The sequence below is a fragment of the Bubalus bubalis genome, chromosome 5, assembly GCF_019923935.1.
Source record: "Bubalus bubalis isolate 160015118507 breed Murrah chromosome 5, NDDB_SH_1, whole genome shotgun sequence".
NCBI lineage: Eukaryota > Metazoa > Chordata > Mammalia > Artiodactyla > Bovidae > Bubalus > Bubalus bubalis.
In genome coordinates, this window is record NC_059161.1 from 12,989,033 (window position 1) to 13,015,553 (window position 26,521).

The 26,521-nt window shown below is 38.1% G+C and overlaps 1 protein-coding gene across 3 annotated transcripts in view; it reads right to left on the reverse strand.

The window, feature by feature from the left end:
- The window catches only part of PLA2G4A (phospholipase A2 group IVA), a 173,750-nt gene that overhangs the window by 78,466 nt on the left and 68,763 nt on the right, over positions 1-26,521 (reverse strand). For all 3 annotated transcript variants that reach the window (XM_025285465.3, XM_044942712.2, XM_044942711.2), the window contains 4 exons: positions 20,236-20,384; positions 19,058-19,171; positions 3,649-3,686; positions 1,295-1,436 (listed from right to left, as the gene is read on the reverse strand). In XM_025285465.3, coding sequence (XP_025141250.1) covers positions 1,295-1,436; positions 3,649-3,686; positions 19,058-19,171; positions 20,236-20,384 — 443 coding nt within the window. The remainder of the gene's footprint in view (positions 1-1,294; positions 1,437-3,648; positions 3,687-19,057; positions 19,172-20,235; positions 20,385-26,521) is intronic.

Consider the following 26,521-nt stretch of genomic DNA (forward strand, 5'->3'; position numbering starts at 1 on the left):
CATGGACTATACAGTCCATGGGGTCTCAAAGAGTCAGACACAACTGAGCGACTTCCACTTTTATGCATTTAATATCTTTCTAAAAGTAAATTATATTCATCTAAAATATTCAATGAACAGAAAAGCTCAAAGCAATAAGTAAAAACTATTACCTGATATGCCATTAAGAAGAAATTCCATTATCATCATTTGATGAGCATCACTACAGCACTTTTTTTACTGTTGTTTCATTGAGGTATGATTGATATATTTTATAACTGCTTTAGGTGTACAACATAATGATTTGTTATTTGTATATATTGTGAAATTATCACCACAATAAGTCTAGCTAATATTCATCCCTATACATAGTTAAAAAATTTTTTCTTGTGATAAAAACTTTTAATATCTACCCTTAGCAACTTTAAAATATATAATACAGAATTATTAACCATGGCAGGAATTTATTTTTAGATTTCATAAAGAAGAATAGACCAATAGATGGATGGATGGGTGGATGGACGGATGAATAGGTAGATAGGTAGGTAGGCACGTAGATACACACATACATACATACATACTTACATACGTAAATCAGAGAAGGGATAAGTAGATAAGCAGACAAAAACTGGATTATATATATGTTACTGAATAAAATAAATGGCATTTACTTTGCTGGAATTTAAGGGAAGAAAAAGGAGTTAAAGTACAATTGAAGGATTGTACTTTCAATATTCGTTGACAAACTTTTTAAATTTTAACATCTCTCTATAATTAGAATCATGAAAAATATTCACATGTGGAGATCATTGTTTTAACTACCTGGTCAACTTTGGATATCTTGTCACTCCTTGCTATGAAATAGTAATAATTTGAAACATTTCCTTTTATCTCCCCTATTCATGTCTTTTAAGAAAAAAAATTTTGTTTATTGTTGTCATTAAGATTTATAACATTTTGTTCTGGTTCAGTAAAGATAATTTCCACAATTATTTAATCTTAGTTTGTATTAAAATGAATTCAATGATCCGTTTACAGGTTAAACTTTTCCTACAAATGAAATGAGCATCTTGTTTGTGCATCAGTATGCCTATGCCTCTTTAAAAATTACATCTGATAAATACTATGAAATATGGGCAGTCCTTGTGATGATCTTCCTCAAAGAGTCTCCATTTATGAAACACTCACCTTACCTTAGAAAGATAAAGAAATAATACTCAGTCTCAATATCTTCACATTTGAGAGGAATTTGAGAGAAAGCATAAACAAAATCGTTATTAAATTGCAAAAACATTTTGAAAAATTTCCAACTCACATCACGTGTAGAATGCAAGCCTTCACTATTCTTTGGACCCAGCAGTTTCTTCATGTTTTCCTTAATGTTTTCCTTTCTCTGTTGCCTGAAAGCTTTCTCCTGGTCACACAGAGCCATACTAAATCGGAGGTCTGGGGATGAACTGCATATAAAACAGAGATAATAAACTAATGTCCTCAAGTCTATAGCCTTGTTATACATCATCCAGTTCCCACAAGCCCCCGTAACTACACTGATATATTCTCACTTCTTCCCTCAGCCGTTTCCTAGGAGGGGATCTGAAATGAAACTATAAAACGATGCTACTGGATCTTATCACAGCGACATCCAAGGGACACCCCTCAGTTTTATCTCCTCTTCTGTTCCTCACAGGTAACCACTACCTTAAACTTGCTCTTTATTTTTCTGATGTACTTATTTATAATTTTACATTATGCATTTAGGTCTAAATAATATAGAGTCATTTTATAGGTTTTTAATATTTTGTGTAAATGCTATCAACCAGGTGTATTCTGCAAATCACTTTTTCCATTGAACTTTTTTTGAGGATTGAGTAGCAGCAAATAAAAAAGTGATTAGAAATATTTCAACCATTACCAAAATTAGCAAGCAGATACTTAAATCCAGGACTTCTCATTATACAACTCATGTTCTTTGTAATAAACTATACTGATCATTATCTTACATTAAGCACAAGAAGCATGATTTTTAAAAGATCTACAAATAAAGCAATGAACATAGATGTTTAAAAGATATCAGTATGAAAATACGTAAAAGAAAATTCAAAACGTTCTGAGTAATTTGGCAAATATAGTAACAGAAGTATGGTTCATATCTTCTGTACCATCTTTAAGCTCTCTAATTAATTTCTTTCCTGATTTTATTTTTTATTTAATTGAAGACTTTCCATAAAAATTGAATTTTTCTTTAAAGAGCATTTCATTTTAGAATCAAGACAAATTAACACGTAAAACTAGAGTTTGATTAAAGTTTACTGTAGATATACAGTAAATTGCTTCTAGACCTATGTATACTATTTAGCTGCAGTTTTTTTCCTACATTATTTTTGATAATTCTGCTTTGGTAAAGCTGCTGCTGCTGCTGCTAAGTCGCTTCAGTCGTGTCTGACTCTGTGCGACCCCAGAGACGGCAGCCCAGCAGGCTCCCCCGTCCCTGGGATTCTCCAGACAAGAACACTGGAGTGGGTTGCCATTTCCTTCTCCAATGCATGAAAGTGAAAAGTGAAAGTGAAGTTGCTCAGTCGTGTCCGACTCTTAGCGACCCCATGGACTGCAGCCCACCAGGCTTCTCCGTCCATGGGATTTTCCAGGCAAGATAGTGTCCTAATTACACCAATGGAGATCATTTCCCATTAAAATGAATAGCATTACTTTCATAGTCAAGTAACAAAAATATTTCTAATCTCATGCCAAAATATATCACTTATAAGCGAGAATCGATGTAATGCAAAATAACAGAAGTAAAAAAGCTGGACTGTCCTTTGATATATCCTGATATATACTGAAGGGCAACAGTAACTTATGTAATAATTTTCTAAGTTGAATCAACATTATCCAGGGATCAAAATATGAAAAATACATAAACCCAGTGTCAATGTATCCATACTCATTCATTTAGCAAATTATAAGATATAAAATGTTACACTGATTCTGTGGTGTTCATGTAAATAAAGTGTGTATTAGTAACTTTGGTAAAAACCCACTTCAAAGAGATGCAGAGAGCTTGAGGAAGGCAGCATCTATTGACCTCAGTCTTAGATCAGAGATGAATTTATTCTCAAGGCAGCCCTGACTCCCCTAAGGCTCACCATTTGAAAATAAGTAAATTCAATTTCCAACATTCATTACTGGAGGCCACTTTGAAAGCAAAACACACATCGTGGAACTTAATCATTTGTTTTCCGGCTGATCATTATGAACAAAGGCAGTCTCAATTTTCAGTGTTTCCTCTTACAGTTTTCTGTGTATGATCACTTTCATGTTTTTTAATATCCATCTGAATCAACCAGGAAAAATCAGCTTCCATAGCTGTATTTATTTCTATGGGAATAGATATTTAACTTGATGGAGGGCCCTTTCTAAAGGCTCTTCTTCTGACAATTATGATTTAACCACCAAATCACTGGAAACTTAAGCAAAGAATATTAGTTTTGTTTTGTTTTGTTTTACTGCTGTAGCTATTAGGAGAGAGCTAAAGAAAAGTGAACTACATTTAGTGCACATTTTTGATACTCAAAGCTGTCAGAATTACTTCGTATATTAAAAGCATTATGTTTTAACAATTAAAATCTGTGGCTCACAATATTTTCCATCCAATGAAATAAATGCACTTACCAAACTTCAAGAGACATTTCCAGAATCATTTCAGTGACCTGGAACAGATAAATTAGTCAGTTAGGTCATAAAATGGATGTGTGTTATTTATAATGCAAACAAAGTCAAAATAATTTTTGAGTGACAGAGGACTTTTAACCTAAAACTATATTAAAAATAAAAGTACCATAGCTCTATTAAGATCATGAATTACAGGTATATTTCAACAAATAATTTTTTGCTATTTTTTTGATGAGATAAGCCTACTTTATAACCATTTTTTCCTTTTACTTTTTGGCTGTGCCATGGGGTATGTGGGATCACAGTTCCCTGAACAGGGATCCATCCCACTGTAGGGCATGAACCCTCATCCCTATGGCGGAAGGGCAGGGTCTTCACCACTGGACCACCAGAGAAGTCTTATATGTGATTTTAACAAGCATAAGAATAGCCTTGATAGAGTTGTTATCCTCTTTCATCAAAAAAAAGCAGTGCATTTAAAAATCATTTTTCAAAAATCATAAAAATTTCCTAAGATTTAAAACTACAGAGATGTGTACCATTATTTAGGGGCTATCCCCAGGCCTCAAAATCAGGGGCCAAAGTTAAAGAAAACCTGGATGAAAAGTCACATTTGTGCATTTGTGACAAATGTACGCTGTAGTAAACCAAAAGCAGAACGCCTGTCCAAGGTGGACAGCAAGACCTAGGGGCAGCCAACTGCGGTCAGTGTAAGAAGCATCTGAAAGTGGGATGTGGGGCTCAAGGTTTTATTTTTTCAATACTGTGTGAACCAACCAAATGTATGGGAGGACTCAATCCTTCCAACAGGCCGATATGGGTTTAATGAAGAAAAGAATGACTAACATCCACAGAGAAAAGGCGTATTAGAAAATGTCTTTCCAGAGACTATAAATATATTGTATAGAAAGACCTTCTCAATGTTATTCCTGCCATTAGTGATAAACGATGTAACTTTAGATTGTTACAAGAAGCAAATGAGAAAATGTTTCAAAGTTTGCTGCACAATTGTAAAATAGTGCTATTATTTTTATTACATCAGTTGCCTTAAGAAAATAGTTTGAATGAATGTGTTGAATACCTTCAAATAGAACAGAACTGGACTGGAATGCAAAAGTAGGAAGTCAAGAAACACTTGGAGTAACAGGCAAATATGGCCTTGGAATACGGAATGAAGCAGGGCAAAGACTAATAGAATTTTGCCAAGAAAATGCACTGGTCATAACAAACACCCTCTTCCAACAACACAAGAGAAGACTCTACACATGGACATCACCAGATGGTCAACACCGATCAGATTGATTATATTCTTTGCAGCCAAAGATGGAGAAGCTCTATACAGTCAGCAAAAACAAGACCAGGAGCTGACTGTGGCTCAGACCATGAACTCCTTAGTGCCAAATTCAGACTGAAATTGAAGAAAGTAGGGAAAACCACTGGACCATTCAGGTATGACCTAAATCAAATCCCTTATGATTATACAGTGGAAGTGAGAAATAGATTTAAGGGCCTAGATCTGATAGATAGAGTGCCTGATGAACTATGGAATGAGGTTCGTGACATTGTACAGGAGACAGGGATCAAGACCATCCCCATGGAAAAGAAATGCAAAAAATCAAAATGGCTGTCTGAGGAGGCCTTACAAATAGTTGTGAAAAGAAGAGAAGCGAAAAGCAAAGGAGAAAAGAAAAGATATAAGCATCTGAATGCAGAGTTCCAAAGAATAGCAAGGAGAGATAATAAAGCCTTCTTCAGCAATCAATGCAAAGAAATCGAGGAAAACAACAGAATGGGAAAGACTAGAGATCTCTTCAAGAAAATTAGAGATACCAAGGGAACATTTCATGCAAAGATGGGCTCGATAAAGGACAGAAATGGTATGGACCTAACAGAAGCAGAAGATAGTAAGAAGAGATGGCAAGAATACACAGAAGAACTGTACAAAAAAGATCTTCACGACCCAGATAATCACAATGGTGTGATCACTCACCTAGAGCCAGACATCCTGGAATGTGAAGTCAAGTGGGCCTTAGAAAGCATCACTACGAACAAAGCTAGTGCAGGTGATGGAATTCCAGTTGAGCTGTTTCAAATCCCGAAGGATGATGCTGTGAAAGTGCTGCACTCAATGTGCCAGCAAATTTGGAAAACTCAGCAGTGGCCACAGGACTGGAAAAGGTCAGTTTTCATTCCAATCCCAAAGAAAGGCAATGCCAAAGAATGCTCAAACTACTGCACAATTGCACTCATCTCACACGCTAGTAAAGTAATGCTCAAAATTCTCCAAGCCAGGCTTCAGCAATATGTGAACCGTGAACTTCCAGATGTTCAAGCTGGTTTTAGAAAAGGCAGAGGAACCAGAGATCAAATTGCCAACGTCTGCTGGTTCATGGTAAAAGCAAGAGAGTTCCAGAAAAACATCTATTTCTGTTTTATTGACTATGCCAAAGCCTTTGAGTGTGTGGATCCCAATAAACTGTGGAAAATTCTGAAAGAGATGGGTATACCAGACCACCTGATTTGCCTCCTGAGAAATTTGTATGCAGGTCAGGAAGCAACAGTTAGAACTGGACATGGAACAACAGACTGGTTCCAAATAGGAAAAGGAGTACGTCAAGGCTGTATATTGTCACCCTGCTTATTTAACTTCTATGCAGAGTACATCATGAGAAACGCTGGGCTGGAAGAAGCACAAGCTGGAATCAAGATTTCTGGGAGAAATATCAATAACCTCAGATATGCAGATAACACCACCCTTATGGCAGAAAGTGAAGAGGAACTCAAAAGCCTCTTGATGAAGGTGAAAGTGGAGAGTGAAAAAGTTGGCTTAAAGCTCATCATTCAGAAAACGAAGATTATGGCATCTGGTCCTATCACTTCATGGGAAATAGATGGGGAAACAGTGGAAACAGTGTCAGACTTTATTTTTTTGGACTCTAAAATCACTGCAGATGGTGACTGCAGCCATGAAATTAAAAGACGCTTACTCCTTGGAAGGAAAGTTATGACCAACCTAGATAGCATATTCAAAAGCAGAGACATTACTTTGCCAACAAAGATTCGTCTAGTCAAGGCTATGGTTTTTCCTGTGGTCATGTGAGAGTTGGACTGTGAAGAAGGCTGAGCGCTGAAGAATTGATGCTTTTGAACTGTGGTGTTGGAGAAGACTCTTGAGAGTCCCTTGGACTGCAAGGAGATCCAACCAGTCCATTCTGAAGGACATCAGCCCTGGGATTTCTTTGGAAGGAATGATGCTAAAGCTGAAACTCCAGTACTTTGGCCACATCATGCAAAGAGTTGACTCATTGGAAAAGACTCTGATGCTGGGAAGGATTGGGGGCAGGAGGAGAAGGGGACAACAGAGGATGAGATGGCTTGATGGCATCACTGACTCGATGGACGTGAGTCTGGGTGAACTCAGATAGTTGGTGATAGACAGGGAGCCTGGCATGCTGTGATTCATGGGGTCACAAAAGGTCGGACACAACTCAGCAACTGAACTGAACTGAACTGAGGATATGCCTCTTAACTTGGGAAGAGGATATTTTTTGAGCCTGCATAAAATGCTGCAGATTATTGACTTTTTCTTTTTTTAGTTTCAGGAGATGGAATAAAACAAACTAGATGGAGCTTTCCAAATGTTAAAATAATCTCATGGGTAATTCTCAGTACTGAATTTTATGAGTAAGAAAAAGGCATGGAAATTATCTGTACAAAAATTTGCCTCTAGATTGTAAGCTCTGTCTTAAGTAGGTCTCTATTACAAGTTCATTGCATGGTGTTTGGCATATAACATACAATCAATAAGTATCTGTTGAATTACTGTGCATGTGTGTGTGGAAGAGGAGCATATGAGGTATCATTTCCTGTCAAGAAATATTTCATTGCTACTAGAGGGAAAAATCATAGGCTGGTCCCACCCACACAGCAGTTCTCATAAGGAATTCTATGAATATTCAGTATTACTTTGAAGTTGATAAAATAACCAAGAATCCCAGTACAAATGGAATTATTCATGCCTAGATAAATTATATAGTTCAGTTTTAAGTCACAAAGGTGATTGGCTTCTAAACAATTTATGTAATTGCTGTGCATTCTATCAAGGAAAGCACTGCTCAGACCACATTTCAGCACATTTCCATTTCCACATTTCAAATGGAGTCTTTCCCAAAGAGGGGCTTGGAAAACATTTTACATTGAGTGAGGTTACTTCTTCAGATATTCAGTAAGAAAAACAAGTGGATAAAACACGGTCTGCTTGTTTAAAAAAAAAAATACATGAAAACTGGTATTAAAATGAGACTAGACTTACTGTTTTTATCTTCAAAGGGCAAAAGCCCCAAGAAAGAATGGAAATTAAAAGAACAAGATTACACTATGGAGTTTTCTAACTCATGGAAAAATTCTAAGTTGGAATGGGCTTTCTATTTCAATATGCCACCTCATGACAGAAAGTGGAAAAAAGCTGGCTTCTCAACTGCTCTCAGAAGCTCTCTAAATATTTTATATTTAAAAACATCTGACGCCTGAATATATCTAATGCATTGTCCCAACAATAATAAAAGGAAAATTAACTGCTATGTTTATCATCATATTTGTTTTCTCCATGAGAATGTCCCTTCTACAACCAAATGCAACATTTCTTGGCTAAGACACTCGTGATCCTAGACAGACTGATAAGACTCTTCAAATGAAGGCAGGAGGAGAGAAGAGAAGACATGATTTTTCTTAAATTTGGAGTATTATAGAAGGTGCTGCCATGGTTCTTGTCACATGGATTCAGGTCCTTACTTCCATGTGTTGCCCCAGAGGACCACCCACAGCCTGGAGGAAATTTTAAATTCCCCTACTTGATGCTCTATGTTCAGACATGCTATGAAGATGGACATTCACAATCTCTCTGCATCTTTCACCTGGAACGTATCATTACAGATAAAAGAGCCACAAAAATATGTACTTCCTGTGAGGCATTAAACAACTATTGAAAATTCCTTCCCACACATCACATGAAGCAGTTCTGCATCACCCTCTTCCAGGTTGCTTGCATTATCAAGGCTACTAAAAGGAAAGGTGGTCAAATCTCCCTGGGCTCCTCAAGCCCAAAATACACTTAGCCAGGACAATGAGGAGAAGTCCACCTCTTCTAGGAATTACTAATATAAAAAGCAGACTATACTCACTGCATATTCTAGGGATAAACAACAATCTCTTCTTTGAATTTCACAGTGTAAAACAGTTTTCTATGCTTAAAATGGAAGATGTTCAGTTGGGGAAGGCAGGGTAGGGGAACTATAGGCGAGAAACTATTTTTCTAAAGCCATTTCAGACTTAAAAATAATTTTTAAAGTATCTAACCCACTAATTCTCTTGCAAACTTCCGAGGGTTATTTTGAAATAATAAAGCAAATAAAATCAGCATAGTGCCCAGCATTAAGAAAGTCCGTTAGAATTATTTCCAAAAGATGCACACAGTCAAATAAGTTTTAACTTGAAAATCTATTGTATTAGTAAAGAGCTCTTCAAATATGCCATACTATCACTTACTATAACACTCCAGTATTTACAAACTTTACTTTCAATAAAACTGATTTTGAATTCTGATCCTTCCTAAGTCAATTTACCCATTCCCCACCTTGTTAGAAACAAAGAGCAGCTTATTACCGTATTGACTCAATAATCATTACATCTTTCAGGAGAATTACATGATATTTTCTACTTTATCTGTATTTACCTGACCTATGCAAGATAACAAAAAAAAAATTATATCAACAAATAAGGGTCATTTTTACAAAGAATCATGTTTACATAAACTGTAACTTCATCCTATGAAGAAGGAATCAGATGTGGATGTAAAAAAGTAGGCAATCCAGGTACAGAGGGGAAATTATAATCTCACCAATACAAGTCACATCTAAATAAATTTTGCATGTTTAAAATTGAATGATACGCTGCTAAAAATCATCTTTTTAAAATACATATGATTTTTTTTTTTTTTTTATTTTATTTTATTTTTAAACTTTACATAACTGTATTAGATTTGCCAAATATCAAAATGAATCCGCCACAGGTATACATGTGTTCCCCATCCTGAACCCTCCCCCCTCCTCCCTCCCCATTCCATCCCTCTGGGTCGTCCCAGTGCACCAGCCCCAAGCATCCAGTATCGTGCATCGAGCCTGGACTGGCAACTCATTTCATACATGATATTTACATGTTTCAATGCCATTCTCCCAAATCTTCCCACCCTCTCCCTCTCCCACAGAGTCCATAAGACTGTTCTATACATCAGTGTCTCTTTTGCTGTCTTGTACACAGGGTTATTGTTACCATCTTTCTAAATTCCATATATATGCGTTAGTATACTGTATTGGTGTTTTTCTTTCTGGCTTACTTCACTCTGTATAATAGGCTCCAGTTTCATCCACCTCATTAGAACTGATTCAAATGTATTCTTTTAATGGCTGAATAATACTCCATTGTGTATATGTACCACAGCTTTCTTATCCATTCATCTGCTGATGGACATCTAGGTTGCTTCCATGTCCTGGCTATTATAAACAGTGCTGCGATGAACATTGGGGTACTCGTGTCTCTTTCCCTTCTGGTTTTCTCAGTGTGTATGCCCAGCAGTGGGATTGCTGGATCATAAGGCATGTCTATTTCCAGTTTTTTAAGGAATCTCCACATTACATATGATTTTTTGATATCACTGCAAACTAACATTTTTTAATTGAGATGTAATTCCATATACCATTATCTTAGTGTCAGGTATATAACAATTATTTGGTGTCTGTATATATTGCCATAGGATCACCACAGTAAGTCTTGCTAACAAATACAGCTTCTTAATAAAATTAAATTTGCATTCACTACCAGGAATCATATAATCTATCACCCAAGAATTCAGGGCAGTTGTACCTCCCAAAATATCCCAGGCAGTCTTAAAAGATTTGAAAGACAAAAAAAATACACTATTATTTCTGTAGCCATGTTTCACTTTATCACAGAGTTTTCCTGTTTACATTTGACAACAGTCTCTTTTTCCATAAAGTCCATTTTTTTTAACATGGAGATTGGAAATTCAGAAAGAACTGTGTAACCATTAGCTATCATACAATAAATCAGACTTCTTATAGCACTACTATGAAACCAAAATACTACCTCTTTTTCAAATGGGAATCTCTCATGCTCTTAAGTTTTTCTCTTTTTTAAACTTCATTTACATTCATTATGCTCATCTGAGCACTTTCCAGGTTTCCTGTATTTCCCACATTTATTTATCCATTCATTCAAAAATGAAAGTATCTGATGCCTGTCAGGTCAGATAAGTAACATTAAACATACTGAAAGTGTTCTAGTCCTTGATGGAGCTTCGGTCCAGAAGAGGATCCCAAGGATGCAAGGGCATGCTCAGGTGCCTCGAAGTTTAAAAGTTATAAATTGTAGAAGTATCAAAATAGATTCACTTAAGTTTTCATTGCTAGTACGCCAAAATACAAATGCATTCTCTCATAAAGTCAGGAATTGTTTGACCTATGTCTGAACTCTGCCCTGTGTTAATACAATGGCATTCACATCTTAGCTGAAGATCTCCCAAATTTCTCACAAAATTATATATATCTCTTGCTTTCCCTCCAAAGTCTGCTCTGTCTCATTCACTGTGCTAAATCGTAGTCTTTGCCTTCACACATCAATACATAGTTTTCCAATGCAATCATTCTGATACTAACTCACCATCAAAACTACCTTTTCTTAATTTTGCCACTATCTTTTCTATAGGACTCTCTCATTCATTTTCAAGTCACAATCAGGAATGCACAATAACCAAAGAAAACATTCAGTCAAAGTTAAGATACCACAGAAAACATGAGATATGGCTATTTTAAAACAATAACACTAACTTCTAAATAAATATGTCCAATTGAAACACCATACAGTGGGAAATCCAAGACTACCTTCCTCAGAGTATTGGCCAAGATAAAGATTCATCTAGAGAATAAAAAAAAAGTGTAATTTTTACCCATCTAACTTCAAAACCTTAGCATGTTCATGATTTTATTGAAGTGGGTGATTTTGCTTACACAAAACATTAAATTCAGAAGAAACCGTATCTTTCCACTTAAAAATGAGATACTGCAACAAACGTCACACTTGATATACAACCCATTCTGAAGGAGATCAGCCCTGGGATTTCTTTGGAAGGAATGATGCTAAAGCTGAAACTCCAGTACTTTGGCCACGTCATGTGAAGAGTTGACTCATTGGAAAAGACTCTGATGCTGGGAGGGATTGGGGGCAGGAGGGAAAGGGGACGACAGAGGGTGAGATGGCTGGATGGCATCACCGACTCGATGGACGTGAGTCTGAGTTAACTCCGGGAGATGTGATGGACAGGGAGGCCTGGCGTGCTGTGATTCATGGGGTCGCAAAGAGTCGGACACGACTGAGCGACTGAACTGAACTGAACTGAATGGGTGATTAGAGCATTTTTGATTCTGAACTGGGTTGAAACAATGATCACTAAATCAGGTACAGTCTCTACCTGTATATAAAGAAGTTCATTTCGGTCAGTAAGTTCAAATCAGCAAGTGTTAATAGTTAAGTCAGGTTCATACTTCAATCCAGCCAGTATAATTATAATGAGAATATTTAATATTTATTTGGTGCTTAGTGAGCCAGGCACTGCTCTAAAACTTTCCATCTATTAACTCATTTAACCATAACCACAACCTTTAGAGGTAGGTACTACATATAACTCTGCTTCACAAATAGAAATGCACGGCTAAAAGAAAAAAAAAAAATTCATCCGACATCACACAGTGAATAAGGAGCCAAATCATGATTCCAACCCAGACAGCTGTCTGTCTGACTCTAAGCCTAGGGTCTGAAAAGCTGCACGTCTCACCAGTCTCGCTCGCAAGACAACTCTGACTCTCTCCAAACTTATGATTCCAACAAGCACAGCCTAACCCAGATTTTATGAACGTTAGCTGGGAAACAAAACTGTGGGGTTCAAATTAGTTTTCTCCTCAAAAAAAAAAAAAAGAGAGCGAAAGAGAAAGAGCATTCTAAAATTGAATTGAATGATAAATCATAGTCTCAGGAAAAGCTGAAAAACTTCCTGCTTTCCAACTTCAGTTGATTCTCACTGTCACTGAGCAATCATTTCATTCTCCTTTTCCTGACACATTAAAGCTAATGCCACACGTATTGTTTGCTCATGTCACCCTGTATTCCTCATATCTATACCTGCCACTTTCAACAGAGCTAGTCTGTTAAAGCTATATCAACCTTCTGTTTTCAATATCAAACATTCTATATCTCTACGTACCAACTTTTGACTTAGTAATACTTCTGAGGAAAAGCCAAATCCTGTTTGTTCTAAATTCCCCCATGACCTGGTCAAAAACCTTCCATGACTCACTGATATCAGTAAGATGATACTCGAATTTCAGCATCTCGAATTTGAGCCCTGCTAAGGCTTGATCTCCACGTACCTATTTTTCCTTTACACATGAATGCTCTGCCCACCCCCACACTCCCACCGGCACTCGTCTAGACGCCATTTCCTGAACATGCTTGTCCTTTTTAGTCCTGGAACTGTGAGCAAGGGCTCAGGGCTCTTCTCTCCACCAGAATGGACTTCTGACCTTTCAGTGACCCAACTGCATCCTGCCCTTAAGAGCAAGCCCCCACCACTGACCCACAAGGGTCCACTGTGACCACAGGCCCATCCTCATTTCCAGCCGGCCACCCTCCCTGTGACTCTTTGTGCTCCAGCCACGCTCTCCCTCTCGCTGTTCTCAACAAGTCAGGCCAACTTCTGCTTCAAGACCTTCCCACTCAAAAGCGCCTTCTGCCTTCAGATAGCATCACAGATGCTGTTCTTAGTCACATTTTTGGAACTGCATTTGCAACCCTCTTCACAGACATATGCCTACTTCCTCTCCTCCTTCCTTGATTTATTTAGCTCTCTGTCCAACATAGGTATCCTTTACTTATTTATCTTACTAGGTATTGGGTTAGGCAAAAAGTTCATTCAGGTTTTCTGTATGCTGTTATGGGAGTAACCTAAACAAACTTTTTGGCCAATCCAATAGAATATGAGTTCCAGGAGGGGAAGGATTCCTGTATGTTTGTGTATTGCTGAACAAGTAGTGCCTAAAGACTGTTCACACAGTAGGTGCTCCATTGTTATTTGCAAAATGTATAAATGGATGAATAATTCCTCCGTATAATTCTCATTGTCTACACTGTCTACATGATTTATTTGGTACTTGCAATTACAATTCATAAATCCTGAACTCTAGTTACTGATGTGCTGAAGTGTGCTTAGGGATGAAACAGGCTGTTGTCTGCAGTCTGTTTTATTTTTTAATTAGAAATTTATTTATTTTTTAATTGAAGGATAATTGCTTTACAGAACTGTGTTGGTTTCTGCCAAACATCAACACGAATCAGCAATAGGTATACATATGTCCCATCCCTCTTGACCTGCAGTTTGTTTTCAAATGTATCATGATGGAGACTTTCCTGGATTCTCAGTGGTTAGGACACCATAGTTTCAATGCTGAGAGGCTGGATTTGATCCCCAGTCAGGCAACTAAGATCTCACAAGCCTTATTATGGCCACAATATATATATATATATACACACATACATAAGTATGTATCAAGATGGTTTGATGGATGGACCAGATAGAAAAATATGTGAAAAGCAAATAGCATAAAATGTTAATTGTAGAATCTAGGTAGCATTTATATGGCTATTCAATGTAAAAATATTTCAACGTTGCATATGCTTGGAAATTTTGATAAGAAAATTTAAAGAAAACAATAATACCTGTGAAAGGCCTTTTTTGGCTATATAAACTCCACTGCCCACCAACTGTTCTCTATCACACCCCTCTATTTTATTTTCCCCAGAGTATTTATCACTGGCTGATGTCATGTTGATTATCCTTTTGCTTGCTGGTGCCTATTTACTTTTCCCTTCAACATGCAAGCTCCCTGGGAACCATCATTCACCATGTCTTCTGCTGTCTGCCCATCACCTGGAATATTCCCTGGAACACAATCAGTGTTGAACAAATCAATCAGTGAATAGATGTGTCATGAGACTGCTTATTCTATTACTTATCAGCCTACCATGAATGTTTACTCCTTCTCCAAACAGACTATTAGTTCCTTGAAAATGAAATTTTTGATAGCTTTCCTGATATTAAACAAAGTTTAGGTACACTGTAAAGACTCAGATTCTCATATTAAAAAATAAGCTATGGCTGCGTAAATACTTCAAAGATGCCTAAAAAAGATTTTTTTAATTATTACTTTATCATTTCCATTAGATATCATTATTGCATTATCATTAGATTTTAATTATTACATTATCATTCTCCATATCTGTAAATGGGAAGCATTGGAAACTTCTGGGTAAAAACAGTCAAATGATAAATGACATTCTTTCTAGTGCATAGAAATTCATGAATTAAAAAGTATCTAGAAATAAGTTAATGGAGGGACTTTCCCTGGTGGTCCAGTGGTTGAGACTCAGTGCTTCCAATGCAGCAGGTGCAGGCTCCAGCCCTGGACTGGGAAGATTCCATATGCCTCAGAGCAACTAAGCCTATGAGCCACAGCTACTGAGGCCATGCCATAGAGCCCACACTCCTAGAGCCCGCGCTCAGCAACAAGAGAAGCCCCGACAATGAGAAGCCTGCACATCAGAATTAGAGACTAGCCCCTGCTCGCTGCAACTAGAGAAACGCTAGCTGGCAACAACGGAGACCCAGTGCTGCCAAAAATAAAGAAATAAATTTTAAGAAATAAATTAATTAATTAAAAAAAAGAACTCTCATTCAGATTGAAACTACAAAGGACTCTTGAGAATGGTGTAATGAAAAAAAAGTTGCTTGGCCAACTGTTTTTTCAAGCACGTTAAAGAAAATAATTATATAAGCTACTCAAAATTCAGGAATGCAGAAAGTCTTTTTCAGAGCCCGGCAGCCACACACCTGAGCATAGGAAATGACAGGAGAGGTAATGCATGTTTTCCTACAATTTCCTCTCTTAAAATCAATCTTTGAGTCATAGACTGAAGAGCAGAAAAAAACGTTCCATTTTGGAAAGGCCCATCGTGCTTACAAAGCCCTCAACAAGGGTCTGTTGAGAACTGACCTTAGTAACATGCCCAGGTAATGTTAGCCTTTAACTACCTCTAACTCTCTACCCAGTGCCTACCAGCATGTACTTGCCAAGCTGTGTAACTTGTCATGCCTCAGCTTGCTTTCTTTTTTCAAGACTCCATGCCTTTGCAGTTTCTACTAGGAACTAGAATGCTCATAACTGCTTCTCTGCCTACTGAAATTCAGCTCTTTACAAACATTTATATACTGCTTAATAGGCACACACACATGTATGAGGCACTAAATACTATATGTATGGATGGCTAATCTATGTGAGTATTATATATATTTCTATAATCAATTATTCATATATATTTTATATGTGGGTTCGATCCCTGGGTTGGGCAGATCCCTTGGAGTAGGAAATGGCACCTCACTCCAGTATTCTTGCCTGTAAAATTCCATGGGCAAAGGAGCCTGGCGGGCTACAGTCCATGGGGCCTCAAAGAGTTGGACATGACTGAGCACATTTTAAATGTAATGCTATATACTTAATGCATAAACTAATATATAATCATATTTCATATAAAATTATATAAATATAAGTAATGCTCAAAATTCTCCAAGCCAGGCTTCAGCAATATGTGAAGAGTGAACTTCCAGATGTTCAAGCTGGTTTTAGAAAAGGCAGAGGAACCAGAGATCAAATTGCCAACATCCGCTGGATCATCGAAAAAGCAAGAGAGTTCCAGAAAAATATCTATTTCTGTTTTATTGACTATGCCAAAGCCTTTGACTGTGTGGATCACAATAAACTGTGGAAAATTCTGAAAGAGATGGGAATACCAGACCATCTGACCTGTCTCTTGAGAAACCCGTATGCAGGTCAGGAAGCAAGAGTTAGAACTGGAGATGGAACAACAGACTGGTTCCAAATAGGAAAAGGAGTATGTCAAGGCTGTATATTGTCACCCTGCTTATTTAACTTATATGCAGAGTACATCATGAGAAATGCTGGGCTGGAAGAAGCACAAGCTGGAATCAAGATTTCCAGGAGAAATCTCAATAACCTCAGATATGCAGACGACACAATCCTTATGGCAGAAACTGAAGAGGAACTAAGAAGCCTCTTGATGAAAGTGAAGGAGGAGAGTAAAAAAGTTGGCTCAAAGCTCAACATTCAGAAAACTAAGATCATGGCATCTGGTCCCATCACTTCATGGCAAATAGATGGGGAAAGAGGGGAAACAGAGTCAAACTTTATTTTTCGGGGATCCAAAATCACTGCAGATGGTGATTGCAGCCAATTAAAAGATGCTTACTCCTTGGAAGGAAAGTTATGACCAACCTGGATAGCATATTTAAAAGCAGAGACATTACTTTGCCAACTAAGGTCCATCTAGTCAAGGCTATGGTCTTTCCAGTAGTCATGTATGGATGTGAGAGTTGGACTGTGAAGAAAGCTGAGCACGGAAGAATTGATGCTTTTGAACTGTGGTGTTGGAGAAGACTCTTGAGAGTCCCTTGGACTGCAAGGAGATCCAACCAGTCCATTCTAAAGGAGATCAGTCCTGGGTGTTCATTAGAAGGACTGATGCTGAAGCTGAAACTCCAATACTTTGGCCACCTCATGCGAAGAGTTGACTTATTGGAAAAGAGTCTGATGCTGGGAGATATTGGGGGCAGGAGGAGAAGGGGACAACAGAGGATGAGATGGCTGGATGGCATCTTTGATTCGATGGACATGAGTTTGAGTGAACTCCAGGAGTTGGTGATGGACAGGGAGGCCTGGCTTGCTGTGATTCATGGGCTCGCAAAGAGTCGGACACGACTGAGCGACTGAACTGAACTGAACTGAATAATTATATCAGAGTATATTTAAATGTAATATGCATTACAATATATTTACTATATTATATATAAATTATATAGATATATATAAATAGAATTAACTCATTTAATCATAGCGATTCTCCTATGAGATATTATCTCCACTTTGCGTGCTCAGTCACTCAGTCATGTCCAACTCTTGAGACCCCATGGACTGTAGCCCACCATGCTTCTCTGAGCATCGAATTTTCCAGGCAAGAATACTGGAGTGGGTTGCCATTTCCTCCTTGAGGGATCTCCACTTCACAGGTGAGTAAATCGAGATTCAGAGAAGCTAAGTGATTTTGCCAGGATGAAACAGGTGGTAAGAAACAAAGGTGGGATTTAAACACCAAACAATCTGGCTTCAAATGACAAAGTGTTAACAGCTATGTTCACTGTTGGACCTGCTCAAAATCACCCACTGATACGGATCCACACCTGGCCTCCTCTCATAACACACTCTTTATTCTGTCTTCCCACTGCATTCTGTATATACCTCACTGATACTTAATCTTGCTGTGTGGTGGTTTCTTTTCATCCCATATATCTCCCTATACCCATTTGCTTTCCCAACCTCTACCTCACCTCTGCCCCAGATGAAGATAATTGAGGGAAAAGCTTCCTATATCTTATTCTTCTTTAGATGCCTTGAACACAATACAATGATGGGTAGACTCCAGTAAACACTTGAAAGAGGAATGAATGAAATAACTTTAAAATGTGACCAGTGTATCTCTTGGCACTGGACAGAAAACATATAGAAGACATGCTTCCTGGAGCAGCTAAAGGAATCAGTGGGGAGTGTGTGCAGCGTTCATAAGGCACCAGGGTTCCTCTGACTACAAGAACTGATCAGGTAGTCCTCAGGGCTTAAGTCAGTTCTTAGGCATGCATGACCACTATTCTAAATTCCTGGCCTACAGGATGTTAGTTTGAAGAAGTTAAAAGATTCAGTCCCAATGAACAACATGTCATTATCATGGAGGTTCATGAAGAAAAAGATAATTCAGGATGGTAACTGTTAGGAAAGGAGGTAAGATTAAGAGATATGTACATTTAGGTGAGAGGAGAGAGATTTGGAAAATCATTTGAAGAGACAAAAACACTGAGCTGTACCCAACAAGAATAAATTAATGCACTGACATTTTCTGAATCCTGGTCTACCAGTTGCTTACATTTCTCATTGTAAAATGCTAGTTTCCTGTAAAAAGAATCTAATGTTTGCTCAGTGTAAATAATTGTTCTAGAGTTTTATTATTCTTAAAAAAATTATTGAAATCTCAGAAATGCAGCACACCTAAGAAAAAAGAAAGGAAGGAAGGGAAGGATTTCCAAACATTAAACTCCAACTTTCCAGATTAACTAGACTTTATCTGATATAAGGTTGAAAAATAATTCTGTTGTGTTGCTTACTTGATTGAAAATAAAAGGAACCTGTTTCTTCTCTCCCACTTTCATAGAAGATATGGGAAACGTTGTCGTCCCAAGAGTTTCATCCATAACATAATTGGCGTCCATTAAAGTGATCTGTAGAGAGTTAAAAATAGAGCACAGGTATCAAATTTTTCCGGGATCTTTGGAAATTATATCTAAAATCTCCACCACACTTTAAAAAAATGAAAAATTTCAAGTAATATTTAATAGTCATTTGAAATCCTAAATATTCTACTAGTAATAATACTTTGTCTTTTCTGAGTTTCTAACATAATCATTCATGTTTTCACTTTTGTGATTGACCTGTTCATTATCACATTTCGAAAAATGAAATTTCTCCCCTCTCAGAGGAAATGCTATTTTGGAATATGAGAAAGAAGTTAATGTAGAAAACTCATGCAACGGTTGAAAAAGATCTATGTGAACTTATTTTAAAGCTAAGTATTTCAAATTTAAGCTAATAAAGTTAACTTATTTTGACGTCCTAATCAATTGGCAATATTTTATCTTTTGTACTCCTATCCTCCCTTTTAAAACAGAAAGAATGTTTTCTCCAAAGTGCAATTGATTGGCATGGTTTAGTCAGTAAATCACGTCTGACTCCTGTGACCCCATGGACTGTAGCAAAGTACATGGTGAGGATTAAAGACTCTGCTGCTGCTGCTGCTAAGTCGCCCCAGTCATGTCCGAGTCTGTGCAACCCCATAGACGAAAGCCCACCAGGCTCCCCCGTCCCTCGGATTCTCCAGGCAAGAACACTGGAGTGGGTTGCCATCTCCTTCTCCAATGCATGAAAGTGAAAAGTGAAAAGGAAGTCGCTCAGTCGTGTCCGACTCTCAGCGACCCCATGGACTACAGCCTACCAGGCTCCTCCATCCATGGGATCCTCCAGGCAAGAGTACTGGAGTGGGGTGCCATTGCCTTCTCCGATTAAAGACTCTAGCCCCACCTAACTTCTGCATTTGGACGCTCACATAGCTTGATGTGTAGCAGCTAGAAGCTCATCTACCATATACTGCACAGCTGTATAACCGAGAAGGATGAAGGCAGTGAGAGGAAAAATTTGATGCTTTCAAGCTCAACTTGAAGATAACCGCCCCCCCCTCAATGACTCACTTGACCCCCACTGACCCACTATCCCCCAATGACTCACTTACCTCCAAAACATTTTCCTGATTAGGATCCAAAATAAATTCAAAGGTCTCATTCCACACAGGGTTTATGTCATTATTGAAGTGTCTTGTTCTCTTCCTGCTGTCGGGGGTTGAAGAGATGAAAAGTTCCACATAAGGGTCTGGAGTGTCAACTGTAGACATTAAACACAAGTGAGAAGGAAGCAAAAATGTGATTAAATTCTGATTTGTTTTTATTGACATGTGTTAGGTTATTTTCAATGAATCTACAATTACATATTTGAAATGTCTGAGACCAAATAATATATAATGGAAGAACGTTGTAAGTTATATGCTTTCTAAATATTATGCCCCTGTACTTCTTAACAGTCCTTTGAGAGGGAATCATTTATTAGGTGACCTATTCAGAATTCCTCGGACTGCCTAGAGGTCATGGTCACCGCAATCAACATCTCAGTCCAACTACAGACAATGATAACAATCTCATTTAGCTAACCACAACATAACCTCTACCCCAGGACTACAATGGTGACAAGATTATGAGCTCAGGATCATCATGATTGTTTGTATTAGAAAAATTACCCAACTACGTTATTTGCCAAACCAAATAATGAAGCCAGTGTGACATAAATACTGTTTAAGGTTATAAAGCTGCCTTGGATGGTTGTACAAGTTGTATACTGAAAAACTCTAACAGGAGGCATTTACAATAGTAGTCAATACATATTTCTGTATTTATTATGGGGGTACTCAATCAGATGGAAGTGAGTATATCAAGGAAGTGACAGCTTTTTCAGTTGCATGCAAAGACCCACTGAGTCAGGACATGATATGAGTACCATTTTAAACTGAGAGAAATAAGTGCAATGAACTGTTTCAATTTCCTCCCTCTCTCTATATATATTTAATAGCAAGGCAATTGACCCTGTGTGTGGAAATATTGATCGTTCTCTCTTTAGTGGCTCCTCTGAATCCTCATCTTACACTGCTGCACTTTTCCTACAAGACTGTGAACAACATCTCCAGAATCTAACAACTATCACAATATTTAAGGTCCTCTAACTTAAGGACTCAACTTTTCTCTTTAACACATCCTTTCCTGTGTGGCCGTTATAACTCAAAACCACGAAAACCAGCCATCAAGTGATGACTGACAGGATTTCTGCTGAGCACTTCACACGCGGGAGTCTCATTCTAATCTCACAAAACAGCACTATAAAGTACTTTCAGTGTTGAGGCAACAAGAAATGAGAAGTGTTAATATCACACAGCTAGTAAGTATCAGAGCAAGATGCGACTGCAACGGTCATTCTCTCATTGACATCATGCTCCTAAGTGCTAAAGATGTGATCACAATGGGTGGCTTGCCAAGGAAAGAGGAGCTGGAAAGGAGTTTTGGAGAAGAAGAAGGGAGACAGGAGGAAGGGAAGAGAGGGAGAGTGGAAACAGAGAGGGTAAGGGTGGAAAGAAAGAGAGAGAAGTGCAAAAGTTCACACAAAAAAAGATGCAAACATTGAAAACAAAGGAAAAGCAAAAACAATAGTTCTTAAATGACTGGCTTTCAAAGAATAATTTTTTGAATAATTTTTTAAAATATACTTTGTCCTTTTATAATAGTTATGGTCAAATAATGTAATTGATGCCCATCACAGTTCTTCTCTGTGGTTATCAGACTTTTTAAGTGGGCTTTTTGTTTTAACTGTTAAGTTAGAAGATCTACAAAAGAAGAATAAGCATTTGAGATTCTCATTTAGTTAATTTTTCCACTTGAAATTTATGCATCATTAGTCAAGGGCAGCTGAGTCTTAGACTGAGAGTATAAGATAAATGCCTAGGGTTTTGATTAAATACACAAAACTTTGACCCTCATTCCATAAGACCCACAATCAGATCTATAGAGAGAGTGGGGATCTGCATTTTTAAACAATTACTCAGTTGATCTGAGGAGGTCGTGTCTGTTCACACTTTTGATATCTTTCTTTTATACAGAAGGAAATAGCTAGTTATTTTCATTGAATTTATGTATTTCTTCATATTGAGATATGATTGATATGTAACACTGTGTAAGGTACACAATGTATTGGTTTAGAACATTTATATATAGCAATTTCTAACTTGATGCTTTTCTCTCTCGACAGGTCAATGGTAGACAAATTAGAAGACTAACAGAAGACTAGGCAGGAAGGATGGCAAGAGAAAATGGGCCAAACAAGAGAAGGACATGCTACAAGGGGATTCAACTCACTCCTCAACCAAGAGATGACTGTTCCTTTTCCTTAACCATGCTTCTGCCATGTTACCAGTGCTCAGGGCTGCAAACCACAAATAAAACTACATATTTAGAATAGCAAGTAGAGGACTTCCTTAGTGGTCCAGTGGTTGAAAATCCACCTACCAATGCAGCGAATACAGGTTTGATCACTGGTCTGTGAAGATTCCACATGCTGTGGGGCAAATAAGCCCATGAACCACAACTACTGGGCCTGTGTTCTAGAGCCCAGGTGTCACAACTAATGAGTCCAAGAGCCACGATTATCGAAGCCCCTGATCCTAGAGCCTGTGCTCCACAACAAAAGAACCATCTGCAATGGGAATTCCATGCACTGCCATTAGACAGTAGTTCCTACTGGCCACAACTAGAGAAAGCCCACATGCAGCAAAGAAGACCCAGAGCAGCCAAAAATAACTAAATAAAATTATTAGAATAGCATGAGGTGGAAGATTATAAAGAAAAATACCTTTCCTTTTCTGAGTAGAAGTAAATACATACTCTTAAAGAGAATATGCAATGCCACTTCACATTAAATGTACAAAAACGTAGCCCTTCCTCATCCCGTAAATTTAGTTTTTTGTGGGACTAATGCTCTTTCCCCCTCAACCCGCCCCAAAATATTAGAAATGAAGAAGAAAATGGCAACCCACTCCAGTATTCTTGCCTGGTAAATCTCATGGACAGAGGAGTCTGGCGGGCTACAGTCCCTGGGGTCATAAAGACTCAGACCCAACTTAGAGACTTAACAACAACAAGAAAATATTGGAAAACAAAAAACCAAGCAAAAGCAATCTTGGAAAGCAAAAAGTATGCCAGGAAGGGGAAGTAAGCATGGTAAACATCATTCACTCATTCAACAAATATTTGGGTGCCTACTGAACGCCAGGGACTGCACTTCAAGAAGCAGTTTGAGGGAGTCAAACATGAAGGCGCAGATTTGAAACGTGGAAGTGAGTCAGATGCTAAGAGCCTAATTTTAGAGGCAAGGAAGACAAGCAGATACACTAACCTAGTGACTAGTAACTCAGTCACCCAGGTGGTTACACGTACATAATGTTAAATCGTAGGTGGGGAAATGGCCTTATGAGGTTTGATCTTTATTTGAATCTTTGAAAAAGAGAAGGGACAGGTTTTCTCCAGTCAAATAAGAAAGAGAAAGTAGAAAGTGAAGTTCTTTGTGAGGAACTAGATAGGGGCAGGAAGCAGCAAATTGAAGTGGCATGAATCAACTAGCGATATTATCATCTTCTCATTTTGGACTCTCATTGGGTCATATGCTTTTCCAGATTCTAACTCTTGCAAAATAATTAAGAAATACCATACAACATGATGCCAGCCCTGTGTTTATATGTCAGAACAGCGGCAGATTTTTTTTTTTTTAATCTTTTGGCCATGCCACATGGTGTGAGGAATTTAGTTCCCCAGTCCAGAAGTGACCCATGCCTCTTGCCCTGGCGCTGCAGCTTTAACCACTGGACAACCAGGGAAGTCCAACAGACATTTTTTAAAAAAGAAAAAATTGAAATCTGGTGCAAAGCTGTCATTGTAGATTCTTATTTTTACTTTTGAATACAGTCAATACTCTAAAAGTTTTTGTCAAGACTGGTGGTTTTTCTAGTTTTGCTTCATTAATAAGACACATCAAAGAGGAGACATCAAAGGTTGCTAGACAGTGGAAAACCACTAACAGCTGCAAACCGTGATACTGCAATCTGCACCACTGCTTATCTCTGCAAGTCAAGAAACAGCTGTAGCAGGGGTGGACAACACAGGATGAAAGGAAGTTTTAAGAAGCTATTTTAAAATTGGATTAAGAGAATTACATATCTCAGCTCACTTTAAAAAAAAAACATAATCTATAATCTTCATTGGCAGGAAGCTTTGAAAGGGGACATCAGTCCATTTTTGACAGCAAAACGTAGCCCATACTTTAGAGTAATTCCTAGAAATGCATTAAGGGGAGAAAAAGTCAAACACATGAAAAAAAAACTTTATTTCATGCCTTTGTGAATTAATGCCTATCGGATTAACAGGGTGTTGAGCCACTGATTCAGCTTCACCTTGATTAGCTCCAATGAAAGGGGTGGTAAAGATGCAATGTGTGGGCACAGACTTTCTTACATGATATCCTTTTGTTTGAATCGTGACTAACAAACATGTTGGGGGTGTGAGATACAGATCTTTTTTGCTCCCATAAAGATGACATGAAACTACACGCATCAGAAATAACTTCAGAATTCCCGGGTTGTAAAACTTCTCATAAACTTCAGTAGTTGAAGGAGTGCCCGCCTAAAGTCATAACAAGGCCATCTGTCATTTCAGCTTTGTCTGAGTCATATATTATGACTCATCACAGAAGCTGGTGGCAGCTTCCAAACTCCTAGTTTGATTTTAAATATGCTCCATTTGCTTTCTCATATCCACTTTGCTCAGTAGCACCTTAAACCCTTTGCTTCAAATAAAGATGACTCATGCTGTGCTTAGTTGCTTCAGTCATGTCCTACTCTTTGCAATCCCATGGACTGTAGTCCACCAGGCTCCCCTGTCCATGGGATTTCCCAGGCAAGAATACTGGATTTGACTGCCATGCCCTCTTCCAGGGAATCTTCCTGATCTAGGGATCAAACCTGAGTGTCCAGAGTCTCCTGCATTGTAGGTGGATTCTTTACTGCTGAGCTACTGGTGAAGCCCAAAGATGCCCCATAATGTTACAATTCATGTGATATATGCAGCAAACAAACAAACAAACAAAAAACAAAGGAAAAGTCCCCCCACCAAATCTACAGTAAAATATCCCATTCTGGGGACTTCCCTGGTGGTCCAATGGTTAAGAATTCACTTTTCAATGCAGAGGACTCAGGTTGGATATCTGGCCAAGGAACTAAGATCCTACATGCCTCTGAGCAACTAAGCCCATGAACTGCAATTGGAGCCTACATGCCACATCTGAGAGTCTGTGCCCCACAACGAAAGATCCTGCATGATGCAGCAAAAGGGCCAAGTGCTACATCTAAGACCCAAGGCAGCCAGATAAATTAAAAAAAAAAAAAAAAATCCCATTCTGAATAGCTGCAATCCACTGACAATGAGCTTAAAGTAGTGTTTCCCAAAACACAGTCCACTAAAGTATCTCCACAGAATCACCTAGAGTGTTAAAATGCAGACACCTTGCATTTTCAGTCTTCAGCACAGACCTGGAAATCTGCATTTTAACAACTTTATCAGATGATACTTAGGCACACAAGTTTGAAAAGTGGGGTTTAAAGTACATTATGACAATCATATATCACTGGCTTCCCTGGTGGCTCAGATAGTAAAGAGTCCACCTGCAATGCAGGAGACCCGGGTTTGGCTCCTGGGTCAGGAAGATCCCCTGGAGAAGGAAATGGCAACCCATTCCAGTATTCTTGTCTGGAGAATTCCATGGACAGAGGAGCCTGGTGGGCAATAGTCTATGGGGTTGCAAAGAGTCGAACATAACTGAGCAGATAGCACACACATGACAATCAAATAAAGAACAATGGTTTATTAATACCCACAGAAAAGTAGGAACATTTTGGCATTGAGAAGTCAACAAGCTCACCAGACTTCGTCATGGAGTTATTCTGCCTGTAGACTATATTAAGCACAATAAATTAATTCATGTCTGTTTCTCTCTAGCCATTAAATACATTTTCAAGTGACCAAATGAAAACAAATACAAGAATAAAGTACATGAGGATGTGTGAGCTGGCAATCTATTTAAGGTGATGGACTAATATTCAGGTGTTCTGTTTCAGTTGCCACCAAAGTATGAATGCCATAGTAAGACCAAAAATTAAATGGTAATTTGTTGAAAAATGCCTCTGAATACTATTTTCCAACGGGGTCACTCCTTTAAATATTTATGATTTAGGAATAATAATTAGATGGAGAACTTGAAGCTTTTAAACTTAAAGGTTTAAAAACATCAATGTTTTATGATGCCAACCTTTTCACTATTTCCACACTTTTTGTTGTTCAATTGCTAAGTCACGTCTGACTCTTTGCAACCCCATG